General features: G+C 31.4%; 3 protein-coding genes across 3 annotated transcripts in view; 1 reads left to right on the top strand and 2 right to left on the bottom strand.

Moving 5' to 3' along the window:
* Positions 1–257: 257 nt before the first annotated feature.
* Positions 258–1,637, bottom strand: LOC130646143 (sorting and assembly machinery component 50 homolog A-like). The gene has a single exon (XM_057452283.1). The coding sequence runs from the start codon at positions 1,635–1,637 to the stop codon at positions 258–260; it is 1,380 nt and encodes a 459-aa protein (XP_057308266.1).
* Positions 1,638–4,953: 3,316 nt separating this feature from the next.
* On the top strand, positions 4,954–7,493 carry LOC130646183 (uncharacterized). The gene is made up of 2 exons (XM_057452335.1): positions 4,954–5,414; positions 6,540–7,493. Exons 1-2 carry the CDS (start codon positions 5,245–5,247, stop codon positions 7,285–7,287), a joined length of 918 nt encoding a protein of 305 aa, XP_057308318.1. The 5' UTR covers positions 4,954–5,244; the 3' UTR covers positions 7,288–7,493.
* The window catches only part of LOC130646176 (protein MMS22-like), a 46,658-nt gene continuing 34,651 nt past the window's right edge, over positions 7,275–19,281 (bottom strand). The window contains exons 18-25 of the mRNA XM_057452328.1: positions 10,400–10,446; positions 10,248–10,326; positions 9,846–9,904; positions 9,599–9,693; positions 9,172–9,217; positions 8,988–9,045; positions 7,502–7,638; positions 7,275–7,415 (exon numbers count right to left, since the gene is read on the bottom strand). Coding sequence (XP_057308311.1) covers positions 7,370–7,415; positions 7,502–7,638; positions 8,988–9,045; positions 9,172–9,217; positions 9,599–9,693; positions 9,846–9,904; positions 10,248–10,326; positions 10,400–10,446 — 567 coding nt within the window. The 3' untranslated portion in view covers positions 7,275–7,369. The remainder of the gene's footprint in view (positions 7,416–7,501; positions 7,639–8,987; positions 9,046–9,171; positions 9,218–9,598; positions 9,694–9,845; positions 9,905–10,247; positions 10,327–10,399; positions 10,447–19,281) is intronic.

Genomic DNA, 19,281 nt, shown 5'->3' with positions numbered 1-19,281 from the left:
ATCACTCTGGGTTGACAAAGTTCGAGACAACAGAGATGTTTATTTTACAGCCTAAGTTTTAGCACCTTTTGAATTTATAGCCGGCATGTTTAATTGTGTAACGTTAATTTTAAAAGGATAGAAAAAAAGAAAGTTTTAAAAGGATTATTTATTTAGCTTTAACAAAAAATAATTTTACAGCTATTTTTGTTGATAATATTATATATACTGCTATTATATGACAAACAATACATTTCGTCTGATGTCAGCTTAAAAAGTTAAAGAAAGTTTAACCCTACGCCAATTTGCCAACCTTCATTGATGATATCGCCAGGTTGCGCATTCCTTGGAATGCAATAATTTACTTCCAGCCTGGCCATACCACCAAGCATGAACATAAGTCCCAAACCGTAGGAATACCTCGGTCTTTTTATAAACTCATTCATATCTAAATTTGCAGTGTTTGACAAGTTACCAGCGTTTGCGAAGAAATGCATTCGAAATAAATCGCCAAATCCTCCTCGACCTGGTCTAAACGGTAATGGCGTATATAAATGTAAACCAGACGCCCAAAACACTTCCCCGCCCATCGAAGCTTGTAGCGAATGATTTCCAATACCCTTCATTGCAAAACCGCGCACAGAAAGCGGCCCTCCTACAAAATATCTATCATTGATTGCTAAAGGTTCGTTGGTAAGAGAGCGTGATACACCAGTGTTCACTGCTGCAGCTAGGATAATGTCTGAAAACAATTCTTTATTCAACTGGAGTTCAATATCTGTTTTCCATCCTTTGACGTTACCACCAACGCCACTGTATTCTATATTGTGTTTTAGCAAATGCCCATCCGACGGAAAAATCCAGTCGTCACGTCCGTCACTGACAAAAGAATGCCTAATTGCTGACTTCAACATGTTTCCAGCGTGTTCTCGAATGTCAAAGGGTGCAGATGGGTTGATAATATTCTCTCTCCAGATGTAGTCCCATGCTAGGGTATGGACTCCAAAAGGACTTGGAAGTGTAAAATCTAACACAAGACCTTTAGCGTCTTCTTTATATTGTGACTGCACATAATCAGTTAGCGACTTTAAAGCTCGGATAGAGAATTTTTTGTCAGGGTCATGCAGCAAGGGTTTGGAGAAAGAAAATTCATACGATGAAGAAACACTAGTACCAAATGTGGCGTTGGCTTTTAACGTTTCACCTAACCCACGAATGTTATTAACTCTTCCACCCATTGACATGCTGCCCTCATTATGGCCCACGTGGGTGCCAGCGTTTGCACTGAGACGCCTCGACTCTTTAACAAAGTAATACACATCAAATTCGCCATTCTTCTTACTATCTGCTACATCGATAAACACTTCAATTCCACGAAAAATACCTAGTCGCTCTAGCTTGAGTTTACACAAATGAGATTCTGTCATGACACTGTCAAAGGTTTTACAGTCAAATAATCTTTCCAGTTGTTTAGTTACTAATTCATTTTTCGTTACTGATAAACCATCAATGTGTATGTTTTTAACACGAGCAGGAACTTGTAAATCTATCAAATCATCATCACCTCCATCTTTATCAACATTCACATCATCATTCAGGAAGACAAAACTTTGTGCATTGTCTGCTGCTTTGACATTCTTCACCAAAGCAAGTCCCATTCTTTTTTATGATCTACAAAAAACAATACGAATATGCCAAAAGCTTTCACAAAATTCCAAAATATACACCACCTTCTAAACATGCAAAACAATTAAAATTCCACAATTGAAACATTGTATAACAAACAAAATCGTGACAACTATGTGATGTAAACCCTTATATACATGCTCAGGTGAAATGAGGCAACAAAATTTATTTCAACTGTAGCTATAAGGGTTACAAAAGAAATTCTTAGCTTATTTTTGCAGAATCTCTGTCCAAAAATTATCGAACATATTTTTTCTGATGACTACATTTTTAATTTTTAGTGAATTGCAAAAATAAGTTCTCTAAAAATGTCTTCCCAAAATCTTGTTAATGAGCACAATGATATATAGTCACATTGGCTATTCTTAGATTTTTTATTTAAAGGGAAGCCAAGGTATAAAATGATATTGGATTTATAGAGCTTAAAAAGTTGGTTAACAATTTTTTTTAAATATTTCATTAAGCTCTTTTCGTTCTTAAGATATTCACATTTAAATAAATTGAGATGTACAAATTATCTGTACAAATAATGTCTGTATAAGTTATGTTATATTTAAGTAATAGCAAATGTTGACACGTTGTTTCATCAGTAATTTTAGACCTGATAAGAGATGTGCATTCAAACTTTAATGCATAGATAATATAATGGTAAATTGATTAGCATTTTTTATTAAAATGACACTCGTTTGCCTGTACCAGGCCTCTGGATTTTTTGCTAAGGACCCCATAAGTTAAGATCTGCATGTTGATTTGGAAATCTTTAGATTGTTTACATCCATTTCAGGAGATTGTCTTTAAAATAGAAGATTTTTCTGTCAAAAAAGAAATCCTATTCGTATTCCTATGTTCTTTTTTGAGATAAAAAATTGTTTTGCATTTAACATGGAAAAACGGTAAAAGTCTCACTTACAATTGAAATATAGCAAATTTCAAATTAATTGATAGGAGAGATATTCTGAGAAGACTCTAACAATTGAGTCTCCTGTACATTTTTGCTTCATGTTAAACTGTGCCAGTGAAAAGCATTTTTGAAGCATGTCACTGCCGACTGCGATATACAACCTAATGATACCCTAACCTAATGAGTTCATCTCGAAACATAAAAAGCCAGTTGGCAGTGAACAATTTACCTAACGAAAGGTAGGAAGGTATGTCAATACGACTTGTACTCCATTCCCACTTTTCATCGTCTCAGGAGATCAATGCATCAAATTTATGAGAGGTCTAGCCCTAATAAAAAGCGAATGACAAAAGTTATTACCAGTTGAAAAATTTTACTACAAAAAAATATTGCTGACGCAATGCAGACGCAAATCAGTTAAAATGTATCTATGTCGCCAGTTTTATTGCCGACGTAAAAAAGTTCTAATTTTAAGCTGAGTAAAGCTTTACGTCATAGGCCTAAACCTAGAGTAAGAGGGTTGATCATACTTAAATTTCAAATCATGCCTCGTGATCATTTAATTTTATTTAGCTTCATGTTATTAATTAAATTAAAGCCAATTAAATTTTTACCAATTGCTTTTGTCTATTATTTGTGATTTATTATTTTTTATTTATGATACTCAGTTTCAGGACCAGTAAAATGGCATTTTCCTGGATCCAGGGTTAAAAGGTTAGCGACAATATTTTCTTCCCTTATTTTGTTGATAGTCACCCTATCTCAGTCAAATATAAAATATTTATAACCAAAAAAAATCTATATGTAACAACCAGGGATTTCAGACATGTGAGACCAAATCTGAACTTTGTTATATAAGTTAGGAGATCTTTTGTGTAGAATTACTTGTTCATTTAACAGTATAATACACTGGTAGATCAACAACTTCAGTAGTTGTACCTTTTTTATGTTTAGGAAGCCTTTTATTTTTAATTGTATCATATTCTGATAAAGAGGCTGTCTGCCCATAAAAGGTTGTTTTGTTAATCTTTTAAGAATTGGAGGTACTTGGTCTATTATTTGCAGAAAAGAAAAGGAGTTTTCAATGAAAAAATCACTATAAAAAAGCATTGTCTTTATAGGACAATGTCAGTAATTGTATTGCTGTTTCACAAAAATTTTGCTATCAGACTAATGACTTTTGAATCTCAAAGAGCATCATCTAGTATCATCTATGGCAATCTTGAAATCCTCAAATTCAATGATATTGTCTCTTTCATGATAAAATGCCTGCTACTATCCAGAATACTTTTGCAGTTGAGTTCAACCATGCCCAGAGCACTTGTGCAGAAAAGGCTGACTTGATCAATCTACCATCAATACCATTTGTTTTGGTAAAAATTCTATTAGAGATAACACCAATAAATCCTGGAATAAGATACAGACATCAATGACTAAAAAATTTGTTTCCATAGATTACTTTGGTCTTAAAAGTGATCTAAAGAAGTATTTTATTGCCTCTTATTAATTTGTAACAAATTTTCCTTTTGTTCTCACACGGTTCGTTTATCTGGTGATTATGTATGTCTGTGCCGTTTTGCGCATCCTGTGCCGTCTATTGTACTCGTCCAAGGGTGGCCTTATCCTCGTCTTAGCTTCTTCTATTAGCCAAGGTCTCCCTTCAAAAATAGTTTGTTTTTTTTCTCTTCAAATTACCAATTTATTTAATTATTCGAACTGTACAGCTATTTTTAATTAATAAAATTATCTTATCTTACATCTTATTTTATTTAGTAATAGACAATCTTCTGTACATGTTTTGATTTTTTGTGAAATACATTAAACATGTATGGATTCCAGCGTGACGTCATTTGTTTACTTCTTAGCTGGAAGCTCCTTGGCTCTGGGATTTGCGTTGCAGGAAAAAATATGCTAGGATATTGTGAAGAGAGGTATTGAGGTTACAAACTATTATTGTTGTTTAAAGACCTACAAATGGCTTTGTGTGAAAAAAATTGACTGATAATACCTTTGCTTCCCCTAAGCACCCCCCCCCCCCTTTTTCCCTGCCATGCAAGTGCCAAAGTCAAGGAGCTCAGCAGGAGAAAGAGCTATACCGCTGAAATTGTAAACAATGAAATTAATTCTATACATGCTTATTCCTTTGAATAATGTGAAAAACAGGAGCAAATTAAAATTAATAATAGGTAAATTCAGTTTATTTTGGATCTTGTGCTTTCAAAAAATGTGTACCTAGCTAGCTAATAATAATATAGCCATTTCACACGCGCTTTTGCTTTTTTACGTTGCTAGCTACAAGAATGTGTGCAAATGACATAAAACGTAAATTTTCGCTTATTGCATAGCACAGCATGAAAAATCACACAAAAATCAGAACTCCAACAAAACTCCAGTAGTGTTTGTAATCTGTGACGTTGTTGCTCCATGTTAGCCGTGGTGCTGCTCTGATGACTGCGGACAGCTCAAATTTCTAAGGGGAAAATATACTTGATAGGGAAAGGCTCCCCTTTGCGCTAGCCTCGTTTTTACTTTATTTTGTTCTTCACGAGAGAGAGACTACTCTTAGTTTCCAAAATGGCAGCCCAGGAAACATAAACAAAATTTGATTGATATAGATAGCTAGTTTCGGAATACTTTAAGACAGCATTCGATTTAGTACATTAAAAAGCTATCTTAGAATGTTTATTAGTAGCATGGCTCGTAAAAATAAGCATATGCGAAGTAAGAGCGCCGGTGATGTGAAGAAACTGTCTGGAAGAGAAACGGATTTGCCGTCAACAAAGAAATCAATGTCAAGAAGTAGTGTTTCCAGTGGAGTTCTTGTTAATGGTTCTAAAGAAGGGCTAAGGTAGGAATCTAAATATTGTGCTGTTATTTGTGACAGGGAAAAGTTTATTTAAAATCACAGGCTTTTTCCACACAAGTATCAATATTTAGAAGGGGAGCTAATAGCTACCTAGTCACGTGGATTGGGTGCTGGTTTAAAACATAAACTTTCTCGGATTTGAGCAAAATTTGCTAAAGTTTTTGCATGATGTAAAAAGTAGTATGTTTAATTTACGTTATTTTTAAAGATTTTAGAGAGGGGTGTTTTGGGCGTTACCAGCAGATAGATAGATGTGCATATTTTACATGGCTAGCCTCATAAATATGGAGGGATATACCCTGTCCATTATTTTCAGGAGGGGCCATGGCTTAGATAGGAAGTCCTAGAGTATTTAATGCTCATTTTTGAGCTACACAGGGTCCGCAGTCCACCAGACCACTCCATGCAACACCTAACAGCCCACACATTGTGTCAATTTCTCCAAAATTTCCCTCACATGGCTTGGGCTATGGTAAAATTCACTCGCCCATATTGAATCGCCGCCAAGGAAAATCGAACCCCGGTCTCCCGCACAAAGTACGAGAGTTATAACCACTAAGCTGTTTTCGTTCCTCTCAAATAAAACAAGAAGCACAGGGGTTTAACAATTTCTGCAAAAAAGGCGATATAATATAACAAGCGAAGAAACTTTACACTACGGGAATACTTGCTGAAACATCAAGTCGTTTCTCAGAAAAATCAAAGCATTTTGAACTAAAATCAGCGTTTGAAGTATAGAGCTTTAATTAAAATTTAATGATCATGACGCATTTGGAATTGAGTATAATTAACCAATCATTAATTGTTTTTTAAGAGCGACAATATATTCCATGGCGAAGCCAATTTTATTTGTGTTTTGCAAGGTGTATCCCCCTAGGGCTATTATCAGAAAGGGACGCTTTATAAAGCTGCGCGTTTTTATAAGTGGTTTTCTTGTTTGGTCCCCGAAAACCTGTACACTGTGAACAAGCCCATATATGTTGGCAAATTGCAATATTTATTCATCCATTTCTTTCAAAGAGTCAGAAATTAAATATTAACAGATCCAAACGAGTGCTTGATTTGAAGAAAATAGTTTATTTCATACTTACTTTTGGCTTTATTTAGAATAAAAGATACCAGATACCTGTCAAACACAGAAAAGACAATACACCCACTTAGAAGAAGTTTTGATGTCCCTCCAAATTCTACTGTTGCAGCATCAGGTGTTGAGCTATTTTCTAAAAATTTAAACGGACCAGACATTGCCTTGTCATTTAGTGCGTTAGAAAATGACATGGTAGAGAGAAAACTCTTACAAGAAAGATTAGATGATAAAAATAATTTAAGACATTCTTTACGCCACGAATCAAATCATTCTGATGAATATGGAGATTGGTTTTTAGATCCTATCCACAGAAGAACGCGTGTTGACGTATCACCTTATTCTTCAGCAGACAAGGTTAAAACAAAAGATATAGCTGAGGAAAAGCTACGCTATGATGAGTACGAAGCCAAATCAGATTTCTACGATAGCAGTCTGGATTCATTTCGTCGGGCAGAAGCAAATGCGATACGACATAAATTGCGTGCAGAACTTGACAGAGGTACTCCGTACGAATTAGAACTTTGTAGACTACGTTATGAAAAGCTGAAACTCGAAGAGGCTTACCTATTCAAATTAAAATGCGAAGCAGAACTAGAAAGAACTCGAGGGCCCAAACCGAAATGGTATGAACTAAAAACGAGAGCGTTTACAACAGAAATGGAAAAATACACTAATCTAATGAAAAGAAAAAATAATTGGCAAGAATTACTGGATTATCGAAATCGATTGCAAGAGATGACAGGTGAATGGTCTAATTTAAAACATTGATGGATTTCTTTCATAAAACACTTTTAATTTACATTTCATACAATACATAACTTTACAATACTTTATATATATTTAAATAATTTTAAAATTCTCCAGCTGCAAAAGACGTCAGTTTTTGCAATGAATTCCTGCGAAAGAAATGACACAAATGTAACATCACTGAACATTTAAAGGTAAAAAAACATTAAGGAAGTTATTGACCAGAATCGTTTACCGTAATTTTTGGTCCCCTCCTACTCCTCGTCTTTTCTCATCTGCTTCGACCAGTGAGTGTAGACTGTCGATAAAATTGCGTGTCAAGTCAGGTGGTAACAGAACACAAGTTGTTTCAAACGATTTCAACAATATTTCCTAAACAAAAAGTATAAATAATTTCCTGGATGTGTGTATACATCATGAGAAAATCGCTTTCTTTTGCGAAACATTTTTGCAATTTCCAATAACAGAGAAAAAAATCAACTTTATAACTAATTGCAACACACTTGACAGAGAATGCAAGAACGCTTATTGTATCATACAAGGCTGCCTTTTTCGGTTAAACATTATAATAAAAAGATCCTCTTTTACACACCGCTATCCCTACGCGATAGGAAAAAAATTATATTGCAATATCTTTGACGATTTTGATACTAAATGGCGATACATAAATCATTAGTAACAACAGCGTCGAAATGGGTGTTACAAAGATCAATTAACTTACCACCTTAAACAAGGGCAACCATACAGGAGCAGAGCTCTCAGTTCGGCGGTAGGGGCATTACGAAACAAGAACAAGGGCTACCTGCAACAGCGTTGTCAATAACATTTCATAAAAAATCGGTTAAAAGAAAAACGAGCCCAAAATTTATTACGAAATTAAAAAATTAAACAAAAGTGACGCTGAAAAAAACCCGAAAAAATTTGCTTTTTTTAAAAACTGCAAAATTGCGAAACTGACAAAGAAAAACTGTGAACAGGCAGTTAGTTGAACACTTAAAACTTAGAAAGAATTTATATTCGCTTTCCCTGTGTCCTTTTATCAGTAGTATTTTTGTGCGATATAACTTCATTAACATATTCAGCGTTCTACCCACAACCTCAAAAAGATTCATTTCGATTCGAAGGGAAAACAGCAACTTTTTTTGGAGGTTTACCCTGATCTGCTCATGTGCATTTTTCGTAAGGTCGCTATTATAGAAATGTGAAGATGATGCGGAAACTTTGAGTTGTCTAGCAGCGGCAGATGATGAAAGGGATGTAGACACAGACATTCTGCAAAGACATTTTATTTCAGTTAAAAATATGGTTATCAAAAGAATTTTTGTTTCCCCACAATGTAAGACTGCCCTGTTCGGGACCTCCTCTTAATCAAGATCCTTTGACCCCTAAATAAAAAAATACAAGGGCCATTTCTCATTAGAAAAAATACGACATGAAATTTCTTAAAGGAAGAGTTACAGAACGAAATTTTCTGGAGTCAACGTCTTAAAAGCGCCAAATTCTCTATCTTTAACTCCAATTGAATCGGTGGATATCACACATACTTAGCTATTAAACCCTTAACTTTTAACCTTCTGGAAGAAGCACTTAAAAGGGGAGTACTTGGTTATAACATATAGAACATTATAAAGAGCGGGCGACCCCGTGGATTTATCCAAGGGACACCGCCTGGTTATTTAATAATACACACAGGGGACAAAAGAATCTAGAAAGCGACGAACCTGATAGTTTGGAAGGTTATCTTCAGCAAATTTTTTGAGCATAGAATTGATCATTTCACTAAAAAGGAATTATAATCAAAAAACATATTCCAAAAAACTTAATAAAGAATGCATATCAAAAGATGGCAACAGAATGCAAATCAGAAAACGCAAAATCAGAAAACGCGAAATTAGCTAGAACTACCTGTCATAATGGCTGCTTAAAAATAACTTCTTTAAAATACGTAATGCTAAAACAAAAAAGAAAATAGTTGAAAATATCGTAAATCTGATTTAAAAAAAATAAATTTACAATGGAAGAAAAGAAGAAAGAAAGATTTGTTTATTATACTAACAAGCCGTGAAACCACAATACAGAAAAAGGGTGGCGTAAAAGTTTTGTTAGTTTCTAAAATATCGTCCAGACTCAGCCCTGTTCTTTTTATCAGCGTTCTTTTGGGTACGTGCGCTTATTTGTGAGAATGTTCACCAAACTTTTGTATCCACATCGAGGACTTGATTAAGAGAACACGGAATTTAAGTTCCTCAATCGTAGACGCAAGTATTATTATTGCGAATCAAATATTTGGCTTCCTTAATATACTCAGTACTAGAATATAAAGCATACTTACAAAGTTTCCGGATATGTGGAGGTTCACCTTTACTACCTGCAGCGTCACATACCAGTAAACAACTTAATATTTTACTCAATAAAATATGCGCCATTCTAAATGGAATATCAGAACTATGTCCTTCTTGTATCAATCATTTAGAACAGATGCTTGGGCTTAATTCCAACTTCATAAAAATATTGTTTATCTCCTGAAAAACTTCGCTACAGTCAACAAACGAAGTGTACACTAGACCACAAAAACCTACCTAGATAATTCACTTCCCTCTTCAACCATTAAAAGGATTTGCAAGACAAAGTATAAAATCTATAAAACAAAAAAAAAAAAAAAATGCAAAATTACATATAGTAGCTGCTGTTATATCGAAGACTTGTTTGAGTTAATGAAATTATTACTAATTCGGAATGGTCGCTAGTTCAATATTTAATAATTTACGTTAAAAAGTTCCAGTTGAAGGAGGTTCATAAAGTATTGAAGTAGTAAGGAAAAATCAAAGCTAAAACAAAAATGTTCGAAACTGGGGTACTCCCAGTTCATTGTTTGTTTGGATTCACAAAGAAAGGGAGCATTCAAATTTGCGGATCTGTACTGAGTTTCCGGACGATTCTTAAAAAAGTCTATACTAGCATATTAAAAAGGATTCACTAACTGATGCTAATTGTTTTGGATCCTGCCGAAGGTGAAGATAACAGTCCCTCACATGTGTCAACACAAAATTCCGATAATCACTAAAAATAATAGACACAATGTTCAACTACTTGCCATGTTATTTAGTCATTTGAAAAGAATGAAATGGCTTACCCTATTGATTTCATAAGACCCGGAGTATGTGAATGTTTCAAAGGTTCCTACAAATTAAAAAATGTTAGTTATAAAAGAAAAACAAAAAAGGCTATGAAACAACAATTGTAAAATAAAACATGAAACGGTTGATTTAATGCTAAAATAGGCGCTCCCAAGAGTTTTTGCAATGCGCCATTATGCTAAGGTAAAGTATGACGTCATTTTTAACCAATCATATCTACTCCATTACAATTCACTTGACGTCAAATAACGAAACTACATAGCGTTCATGAAAAGAAGTGGAAGACTAAAGCTTATGCAAAGTTAGTATTATAAATATGCACTGTTACACAGAGAGAAACAGTTCCTATCCATTGTGTGTCCTTTTTGTTATAAGCATTAGCGGGAACTATATAAAAGGCACAGTGTATGCTATCGCCTTCATAAGAAAAGTTTTAACCATTTGAGAAATTCGAATTAATCTATCAAAGTTTGACCATAATGGTCATTTCCAATTAGATCACAGTTGTTCGCTATAAATCATTTCTACAACGCTCAGGATAGCCCTGGACGTAACAGATATCGAGTGTAGCCTTAAAAGCTAGTGTTTTTACTTTACCTTCTATTGGCAAGCCAACGAGAGCAGATGAGAACGGCTCAACAAGTTTGGCAGTAGTTCTCTTTAAAAATATTAACACTTATCTGTTCAGTCATTGTCATATAGATATTATAATGTCATGAACAAGCAAGTTTGTTCTAGGCTACGTTTCGACAAGTACAGCTGTCATCGACGGACAATGAGTGAAGTAGATAATTAGTTGATCGAAATCAACCAATCAGATCACAGCAATTAAAGTAATTAACTTTTTTACGGGCCTAAATGGAAGCAACAGATCAAAATCTTTCCTTTTTCTTAAAGTTCGCTTAATGTTATGTTTGTATCAAACCATTTTTTTAAATACTCGCTTTCCGAAGTGTGTAACCATATTTCTTGAAGTCGTTTTTTTGGGTTTTTCCTCATCAAGAGTAAAAAAAAATTAGCTTGAGTTAGGATTTGATCAATCATAAAACAAAAGAGAGGAAAGGAAATAAAAAGAAAAAAAAGTAACTTAAAATGGAGAAAAAAAGAAGTAAGCTGAAATGGATAAAAAAGATATACAAATTTGCCACAACAAGATGTCTTAATACCTTCAACTCCACGACGAAAGTTATTTAAATAAAATACGAACGCGCAACAAATATCCCATTTTCAATCTGTGAAAACTAAACCATAAAGGAAACAATTTACGCAGAGCACGAAACATCGAGGTAGATCACCAACCTTCTTCAAACAAAATCTTCCGGCTGAAAAAATACGTCACAATACAAATGCACCAATCAAAATCCGTAAAAATGTGCTAGTTAATTTGACGTCATTTAAAGAAAATCAAAAAACACACCAACTGAAATCAACAGAAAGAGACGCAATAAACCACAGGATGTTTCTCTGCTGATGTTACACAAAAATAACAACGCGAAGTACAATGATCAAATATCAATAACAAGTATGTAAAAAGGTAGTACGACATGTTAAAGATGAAAGGTAAACACAGCGGTCTTCGGAAGGTTAATTCTTTCTGAAAAATAAGAAATGTGACATCTATTTTTTAAGTAAGACAAAGAATGTGAGCTTAATCCGGTAACAACCAAAAAAGGAAAAAGGTGGCAAAGTACAACTTTGGCAACGATTCAATATGGGCGAGTAAATGTTACCACAGCTCCGGGATAACCCAAGCCATGTGAGGGAAATTGGGGAGATGGCACACTGTGTGGGTCGTTGGATGTTGCAAGGAGTTGTCTGGTAGAGCGCGGATCCTAATTGGATCTGCGTAGCTTAATATGAGCATTAAATACTCTATGACTCCCCATCTAAGCCATGGCCCATCTTGGAAATAATAGACAGGGTATATCCCTCGATACTTGTTAGGCTAGCCATGTAAAATATAATAACACTTATGTGCCGCTCAGTACATAAATATTAAGTGGACGGTAAAAAATAATTTTAAAACTTGGATCAGATTAGTTATTTTGAAAAGACATCTGAGAAGCATAGCAAAAGTAGCATTAAGTATGTCCACAGAGTTAATACATAGTAAATGCATATGTAAAATGATAAAAATATTATCACAAAGAAGTCAATTTTATTAGGTAATGCTTAAAAAGTGTAGGCAAAATGTGTAGTTTATAAGCCACATACAAGATGTAGGAAAAGGTCCCAAGGGAATACTTTGGTATTATATTGCGAAAATGTGCATGTCGTAGTTACACCACATCAAAGTATTAAAAAGCGATATATGTGTTCAATTTCATACGAAAAAGTCAATTATACAAGAAGTGTGAAAAGGCCAATAGAATTATTGTTTGGTAATGTTTTGGTGTTATATTGCAAAGATTTGTATGTGGTAGTTAAACCATATGAAATTATTAAAATGCGATATGTGTGTTTAATTTATTACGAAGAAGTCAATTATAAAAAAGGACGAAAAAGTCCACAGAGTAAGCATTTGGTAGTATTAATAGTAGTACAAAGTTAGGAAGTGTATTTTATCGTAACAGCATATGAAATTATTTAAAAGCAATATATGCTTTTAATCTATTACAAAGAAGTTAAATATACAAGAAGAATTAAAAAGCCCTAAGAGTTATTATTTGGTAATGTTTTGGTATAATATTGCGAAAATAGATGTTGTAGTACACCATAATAAACCATTACACAATATGAAAATATTAAAAAGCGATATATGTGTTTAATTTATTACGAAGAAGCTAATTATACAAAAAGTATGAAAAAGTCCACAGAGTTATTATTTGGTAATGTTTTGGTATAACATTGCAAAGATGTGTATGTGGTAGTGACACCATATGAAATTATTAAAATGCAATATGTGTGTTTAATTTATTACGAAGAAGTCAATTATAAAAAAGGACGAAAATGTCCACAGAGTTATTATTTGGTAATGTTTTGGTATAATAGTTATTATTTGGTAATGTTTTGGTATTATATTTCAGAAATGTGAATGTCACAGTTACGTCATATGAAATTATTAAAATGAGATATGTGTGTTTAATTTATTACGAAGAAGTGAATTATAAAAGAAGTACGAAAAAGTCCACAGAGTTAGCATTTGGTAGTATTAATAGTAGTACAAAGTTAGGAAGTGTATTTCATCGTACCAGCATATGAAATTATTTAAAAGCAATATATGCTTTTAATCTATTACAAAGAAGTTAATTATACAAGAAGAATTAAAAAGCCCCAAGAGTTATTATTTGGTAATGTTTTGGTATAATATTGCGAAGATAGATGTTGTAGTACACCATAATACACCATTACACAATATGAAAATATTAAAAAGCGATATATGTGTTTAATTTATTACGAAGAAGCAATTATACAAGAAGTGTGAGGTAATGTTTTGGTATTATTTTGCGAAGATGTGTATGTGGTAGTGACACCATATGAAATTATTAAAAAGCGATAAGTGTGATTAAATTAATACGAAGAAGTCAATTATAAAAGAAGTACGAAAAAGTCCACAGAGTTACTATTTGGTAATGTTTTGGTATTATATTGCGAAGATGTGCATGTGGTAGTGACACCATATGAAATTATTAAAATGCGACATGTGTGTTTAATTTATTACGAAGAAGCTAATTATACAAAAAGTATGAAAATGTCCACAGAGTTATTATTTGGTAATGTTTTGGAATAATAGTTATTATTTGGTAATGTTTTGGAATAATAGTTATTATATGGTAATGTTTTGGTATAATAGTTATTATATGGTAATGTTTTGGTATAATAGTTATTATATGGTAATGTTTTGGTATAATAGTTATTATTTGGTAATGTTTTGGTATTATATTGCAAAGATGTGTATGTCGTAGTTACACCGTATCAAATTATTAAAATGTGATATATGCGGTTAATTAATTACAAAGAAGCTAATTATACAAAAAGTATGAAAAAGTCCACAGAGTTACTATTTGGCAATGTTTTGGTATTAGTTTGCGAACATGTGTATGTGGTAGTGACACTATATGAAATTATTAAAATGCGACATGTGTGTTTAATTTATTACGAAGAAGCTAATTATACAAAAAGTATGAAAATGTCCACAGAGTTATTATATGGTAATGTTTTGGTATAATAGTTATTATTTGGTAATGTTTTGGTATAATAGTTATTATTTGGTAATGTTTTGGTATAATAGTTATTATTTGGTAATGTTTTGGTATAATAGTTATCATTTGGTAATGTTTTTGTATAATAAATATTATTTGGTAATGTTTCGGTATAATAGTTATTATTTGGCAATGTTTTGGTATAATAGTTATCATTTGGTAATGTTTTGGTATAATAAATATCATTTGGTAATGTTTCGGTATAATAGTTATTATTTGGCAATGTTTTGGTATAATAGTTATTTTTTGGTATTGTTTCGGTATAATAGTTATTATTTAGCAATGTTTTGGTATAATAGTTATTTTTTGGTATTGTTTTGGTATAATAAATATTATTTGGTAATGTTTCGGTATAATAGTTATTATTTGGCAATGTTTTGGTATAATAGTTATCATTTGGTAATGTTTCGGTATAATAGTTATTATTTGGCAATGTTTTGGTATAATAGTTATCATTTGGTAATGTTTTGGTATAATAAATATTATTTGGTAATGTTTCGGTATATTAGTTATTATTTGGCAATGTTTTGGTATAATAGTTATCATTTGGTAATGTTTCGGTATAATAGTTATTATTTGGCAATGTTTTGGTATAATAGTTATCATTTGGTAATGTTTTGGTATAATAGTTATTATTTGGTAATGTTTTGGTATAATAGTTATTATTTGGTAATGTTTTGGTATAATAGTTATTATTTGGTAATGTTTTGGTATAATAGTTATTATTTGGTAATGTTTTGGTATAATAGTTATCATTTGGTAATGTTTTGGTATAATAAATATTATTTGGTAATGTTTCGGTATAATAGTTATTACATGGTAATGTTTTGGTATAATATAGCGAAGATAGATGTCTATGTCGTAGTTACACTATATGAAACCAATACAAAGCAATATATCAGTTTAATTTATTACGAAGAAGTCAATTATACAGGAAGAATGAAAAGGTTTACAGAGTTATTATTTGGTAATGTTTTGGTATTATATTACAAAGATGTGGATGTCGTAGTTACACCTTATCAAATTATTAAAATGTGATGTATGCATTTAATTTATTACGAAGAAGCTAATTATACAAAAAGTATGAAAAGTCCACAGAGTTATTATTTCGTAATGTTTTGGTATTACATTCCAAATATGTGTATGTCGTAGGTACACTGTATCAAATTATTAAAATGTGATATATGCGTTTAATTTATTACAAAGAAGCTAATTATACAAAAAGTATGAAAAAGTCCACAGAGTTACTATTTGGTAATGTTTTGGTATAACATTGCAAAGATGTGTATGTGGTAGTGACACCATATGAAATTATTAAAATGCAATATGTGTGTTTAATTTATTACGAAGAAATCAATTATAAAAAAGGACGAAAATGTCCACAGAGTTATTATTTGGTAATGTTTTGGTATAATAGTTATTATTTGGTAATGTTTTGGTATTATATTTCAGAAATGTGAATGTCACAGTTACGTCATATGAAATTATTAAAATGAGATATGTGTGTTTAATTTATTACGAAGAAGTGAATTATAAAAGAAGTACGAAAAAGTCCACAGAGTTAGCATTTGGTAGTATTAATAGTAGTACAAAGTTAGGAAGTGTATTTCATCGTACCAGCATATGAAATTATTTAAAAGCAATATATGCTTTTAATCTATTACAAAGAAGTTAATTATACAAGAAGAATTAAAAAACCCCAAGAGTTATTATTTGGTAATGTTTTGGTATAATATTGCGAAGATAGATGTTGTAGTACACCATAATACACCATTACACAATATGAAAATATTAAAAAGCGATATATGTGTTTAATTTATTACGAAGAAGCAATTATACAAGAAGTGTGAGGTAATGTTTTGGTATTATTTTGCGAAGATGTGTATGTGGTAGTGACACCATATGAAATTATTAAAAAGCGATAAGTGTGATTAAATTAATACGAAGAAGTCAATTATAAAAGAAGTACGAAAAAGTCCACAGAGTTACTATTTGGTAATGTTTTGGTATTATATTGCGAAGATGTGCATGTGGTAGTGACACCATATGAAATTATTAAAATGCGACATGTGTGTTTAATTTATTACGAAGAAGCTAATTATACAAAAAGTATGAAAATGTCCACAGAGTTATTATATGGTAATGTTTTGGTATAATAGTTATTATATGGTAATGTTTTGGTATAATAAATATTATTTGGTAATGTTTTGGTATAATAGTTATTACATGGTAATGTTTTGGTATAATATTGCGAAGATAGATGTCTATGTCGTAGTTACACTATATGAAACCAATACAAAGCAATATATCAGTTTAATTTATTACGAAGAAGTCAATTATACAGGAAGAATGAAAAGGTTTACAGAGTTATTATTTGGTAATGTTTTGGTATTATATTACAAAGATGTGTATGTCGTAGTTACACCTTATCAAATTATTAAAATGTGATATATGCATTTAATTTATTACGAAGAAGCTAATTATACAAAAAGTATGAAAAGTCCACAGAGTTATTATTTCGTAATGTTTTGGTATTACATTCCAAATATGTGTATGTCGTAGGTACACCGTATCAAATTATTAAAATGTGATATATGCGTTTAATTTATTACAAAGAAGCTAATTATACAAGAAATGTGAAAATGTCAACAGAATTATTTTTTGGTAATGTTTTGGTATTATTTTGCGAAGATGTGTATGTGGTAGTGACACCATATGAAATTATTAAAATGCGACAAGTGTGATTAAATTAATACGAAGAAGTCAATTATAAAAGAAGTACGAAAAAGTCCACAGAGTTACTATTGGGGAATGTTTTGGTATTATTTTGCGAAGATGTGTATGTGGTAGTGACACCATATGAAATTATTAAAATGCGATAAGTGTGATTAAATTAATACGAAGAAGTTAATTATACAAAAAGTATGAAAATGTCCACAGAGTTATTATATGGTAATGTTTTGGTATAATAGTTATTATTTGGTAATGTTTTGGTATTATATTGCAAAGATGTGTATGTCGTAGTGACACCTTATCAAATTATTAAAATGTGATATATGCGTTTAATTTATTACGAAGAAGCTAATAATACAAAAAGTATGAAAAGTCCACAGAGTTATTATTTCGTAATGTTTTGGTATTACATTCCAAATATGTGTATGTCGTAGTTACACCGTATCAAATTATTAAAATGTGATATATGCGGTTAATTAATTACAAAGAAGCTAATTATACAAAAAGTATGAAAAAGTCCACAGAGTTACTATTTGGTAATGTTTTGGTATTAGTTTGCGAACATGTGTATGTGGTAGTGACACCATTTGAAATTATTAAAATGCGATAAGTGTGATTAAATTAATACGAAGAAGTTAATTATACAAAAAGTATGAAAATGTCCACAGAGTTATTATATGGTAATGTTTTGGTATAATAGTTATTATTTGGTAATGTTTTAGTATTATATTGCAAAGATGTGTATGTCGAAGTGACACCTTATCAAATTATTAAAATGTGATATATGCGTTTAATTTATTACGAAGAAGCTAATTATACAAAAAGTATGAAAAGTCCACAGAGTTATTATTTCGTAATGTTTTGGTATTACATTCCAAATATGTGTATGTCGTAGTTACACCGTATCAAATTATTAAAATGTGATATATGCGGTTAATTAATTACAAAGAAGCTAATTATACAAAAAGTATGAAAAAGTCCACAGAGTTACTATTTGGCAATGTTTTGGTATTAGTTTGCGAACATGTGTATGTGGTAGTGACACTATATGAAATTATTAAAATGCGACATGTGTGTTTAATTTATTACGAAGAAGCTAATTATACAAAAAGTATGAAAATGTCCACAGAGTTATTATATGGTAATGTTTTGGTATAATAGTTATTATTTGGTAATGTTTTGGTATAATAGTTATTATTTGGTAATGTTTTGGTATAATAGTTATTATTTGGTAATGTTTTGGTATAATAGTTATCATTTGGTAATGTTTTTGTATAATAAATATTATTTGGTAATGTTTCGGTATAATAGTTATTATTTGGCAATGTTTTGGTATAATAGTTATCATTTGGTAATGTTTTGGTATAATAAATATCATTTGGTAATGTTTCGGTATAATAGTTATTATTTGGCAATGTTTTGGTATAATAGTTATTTTTTGGTATTGTTTCGGTATAATAGTTATTATTTAGCAATGTTTTGGTATAATAGTTATTTTTTGGTATTGTTTTGGTATAATAAATATTATTTGGTAATGTTTCGGTATAATAGTTATTATTTGGCAATGTTTTGGTATAATAGTTATCATTTGGTAATGTTTCGGTATAATAGTTATTATTTGGCAATGTTTTGGTATAATAGTTATCATTTGGTAATGTTTTGGTATAATAAATATTATTTGGTAATGTTTCGGTATATTAGTTATTATTTGGCAATGTTTTGGTATAATAGTTATCATTTGGTAATGTTTCGGTATAATAGTTATTATTTGGCAATGTTTTGGTATAATAGTTATCATTTGGTAATGTTTTGGTATAATAGTTATTATTTGGTAATGTTTTGGTATAATAGTTATTATTTGGTAATGTTTTGGTATAATAGTTATTATTTGGTAATGTTTTGGTATAATAGTTATTATTTGGTAATGTTTTGGTATAATAGTT

Source organism: Hydractinia symbiolongicarpus, chromosome 5 (assembly GCF_029227915.1).
Source record: "Hydractinia symbiolongicarpus strain clone_291-10 chromosome 5, HSymV2.1, whole genome shotgun sequence".
NCBI classification, from domain to species: Eukaryota; Metazoa; Cnidaria; class Hydrozoa; order Anthoathecata; family Hydractiniidae; genus Hydractinia; species Hydractinia symbiolongicarpus.
This window is presented reverse-complemented; position numbering and strand designations above follow the sequence as displayed.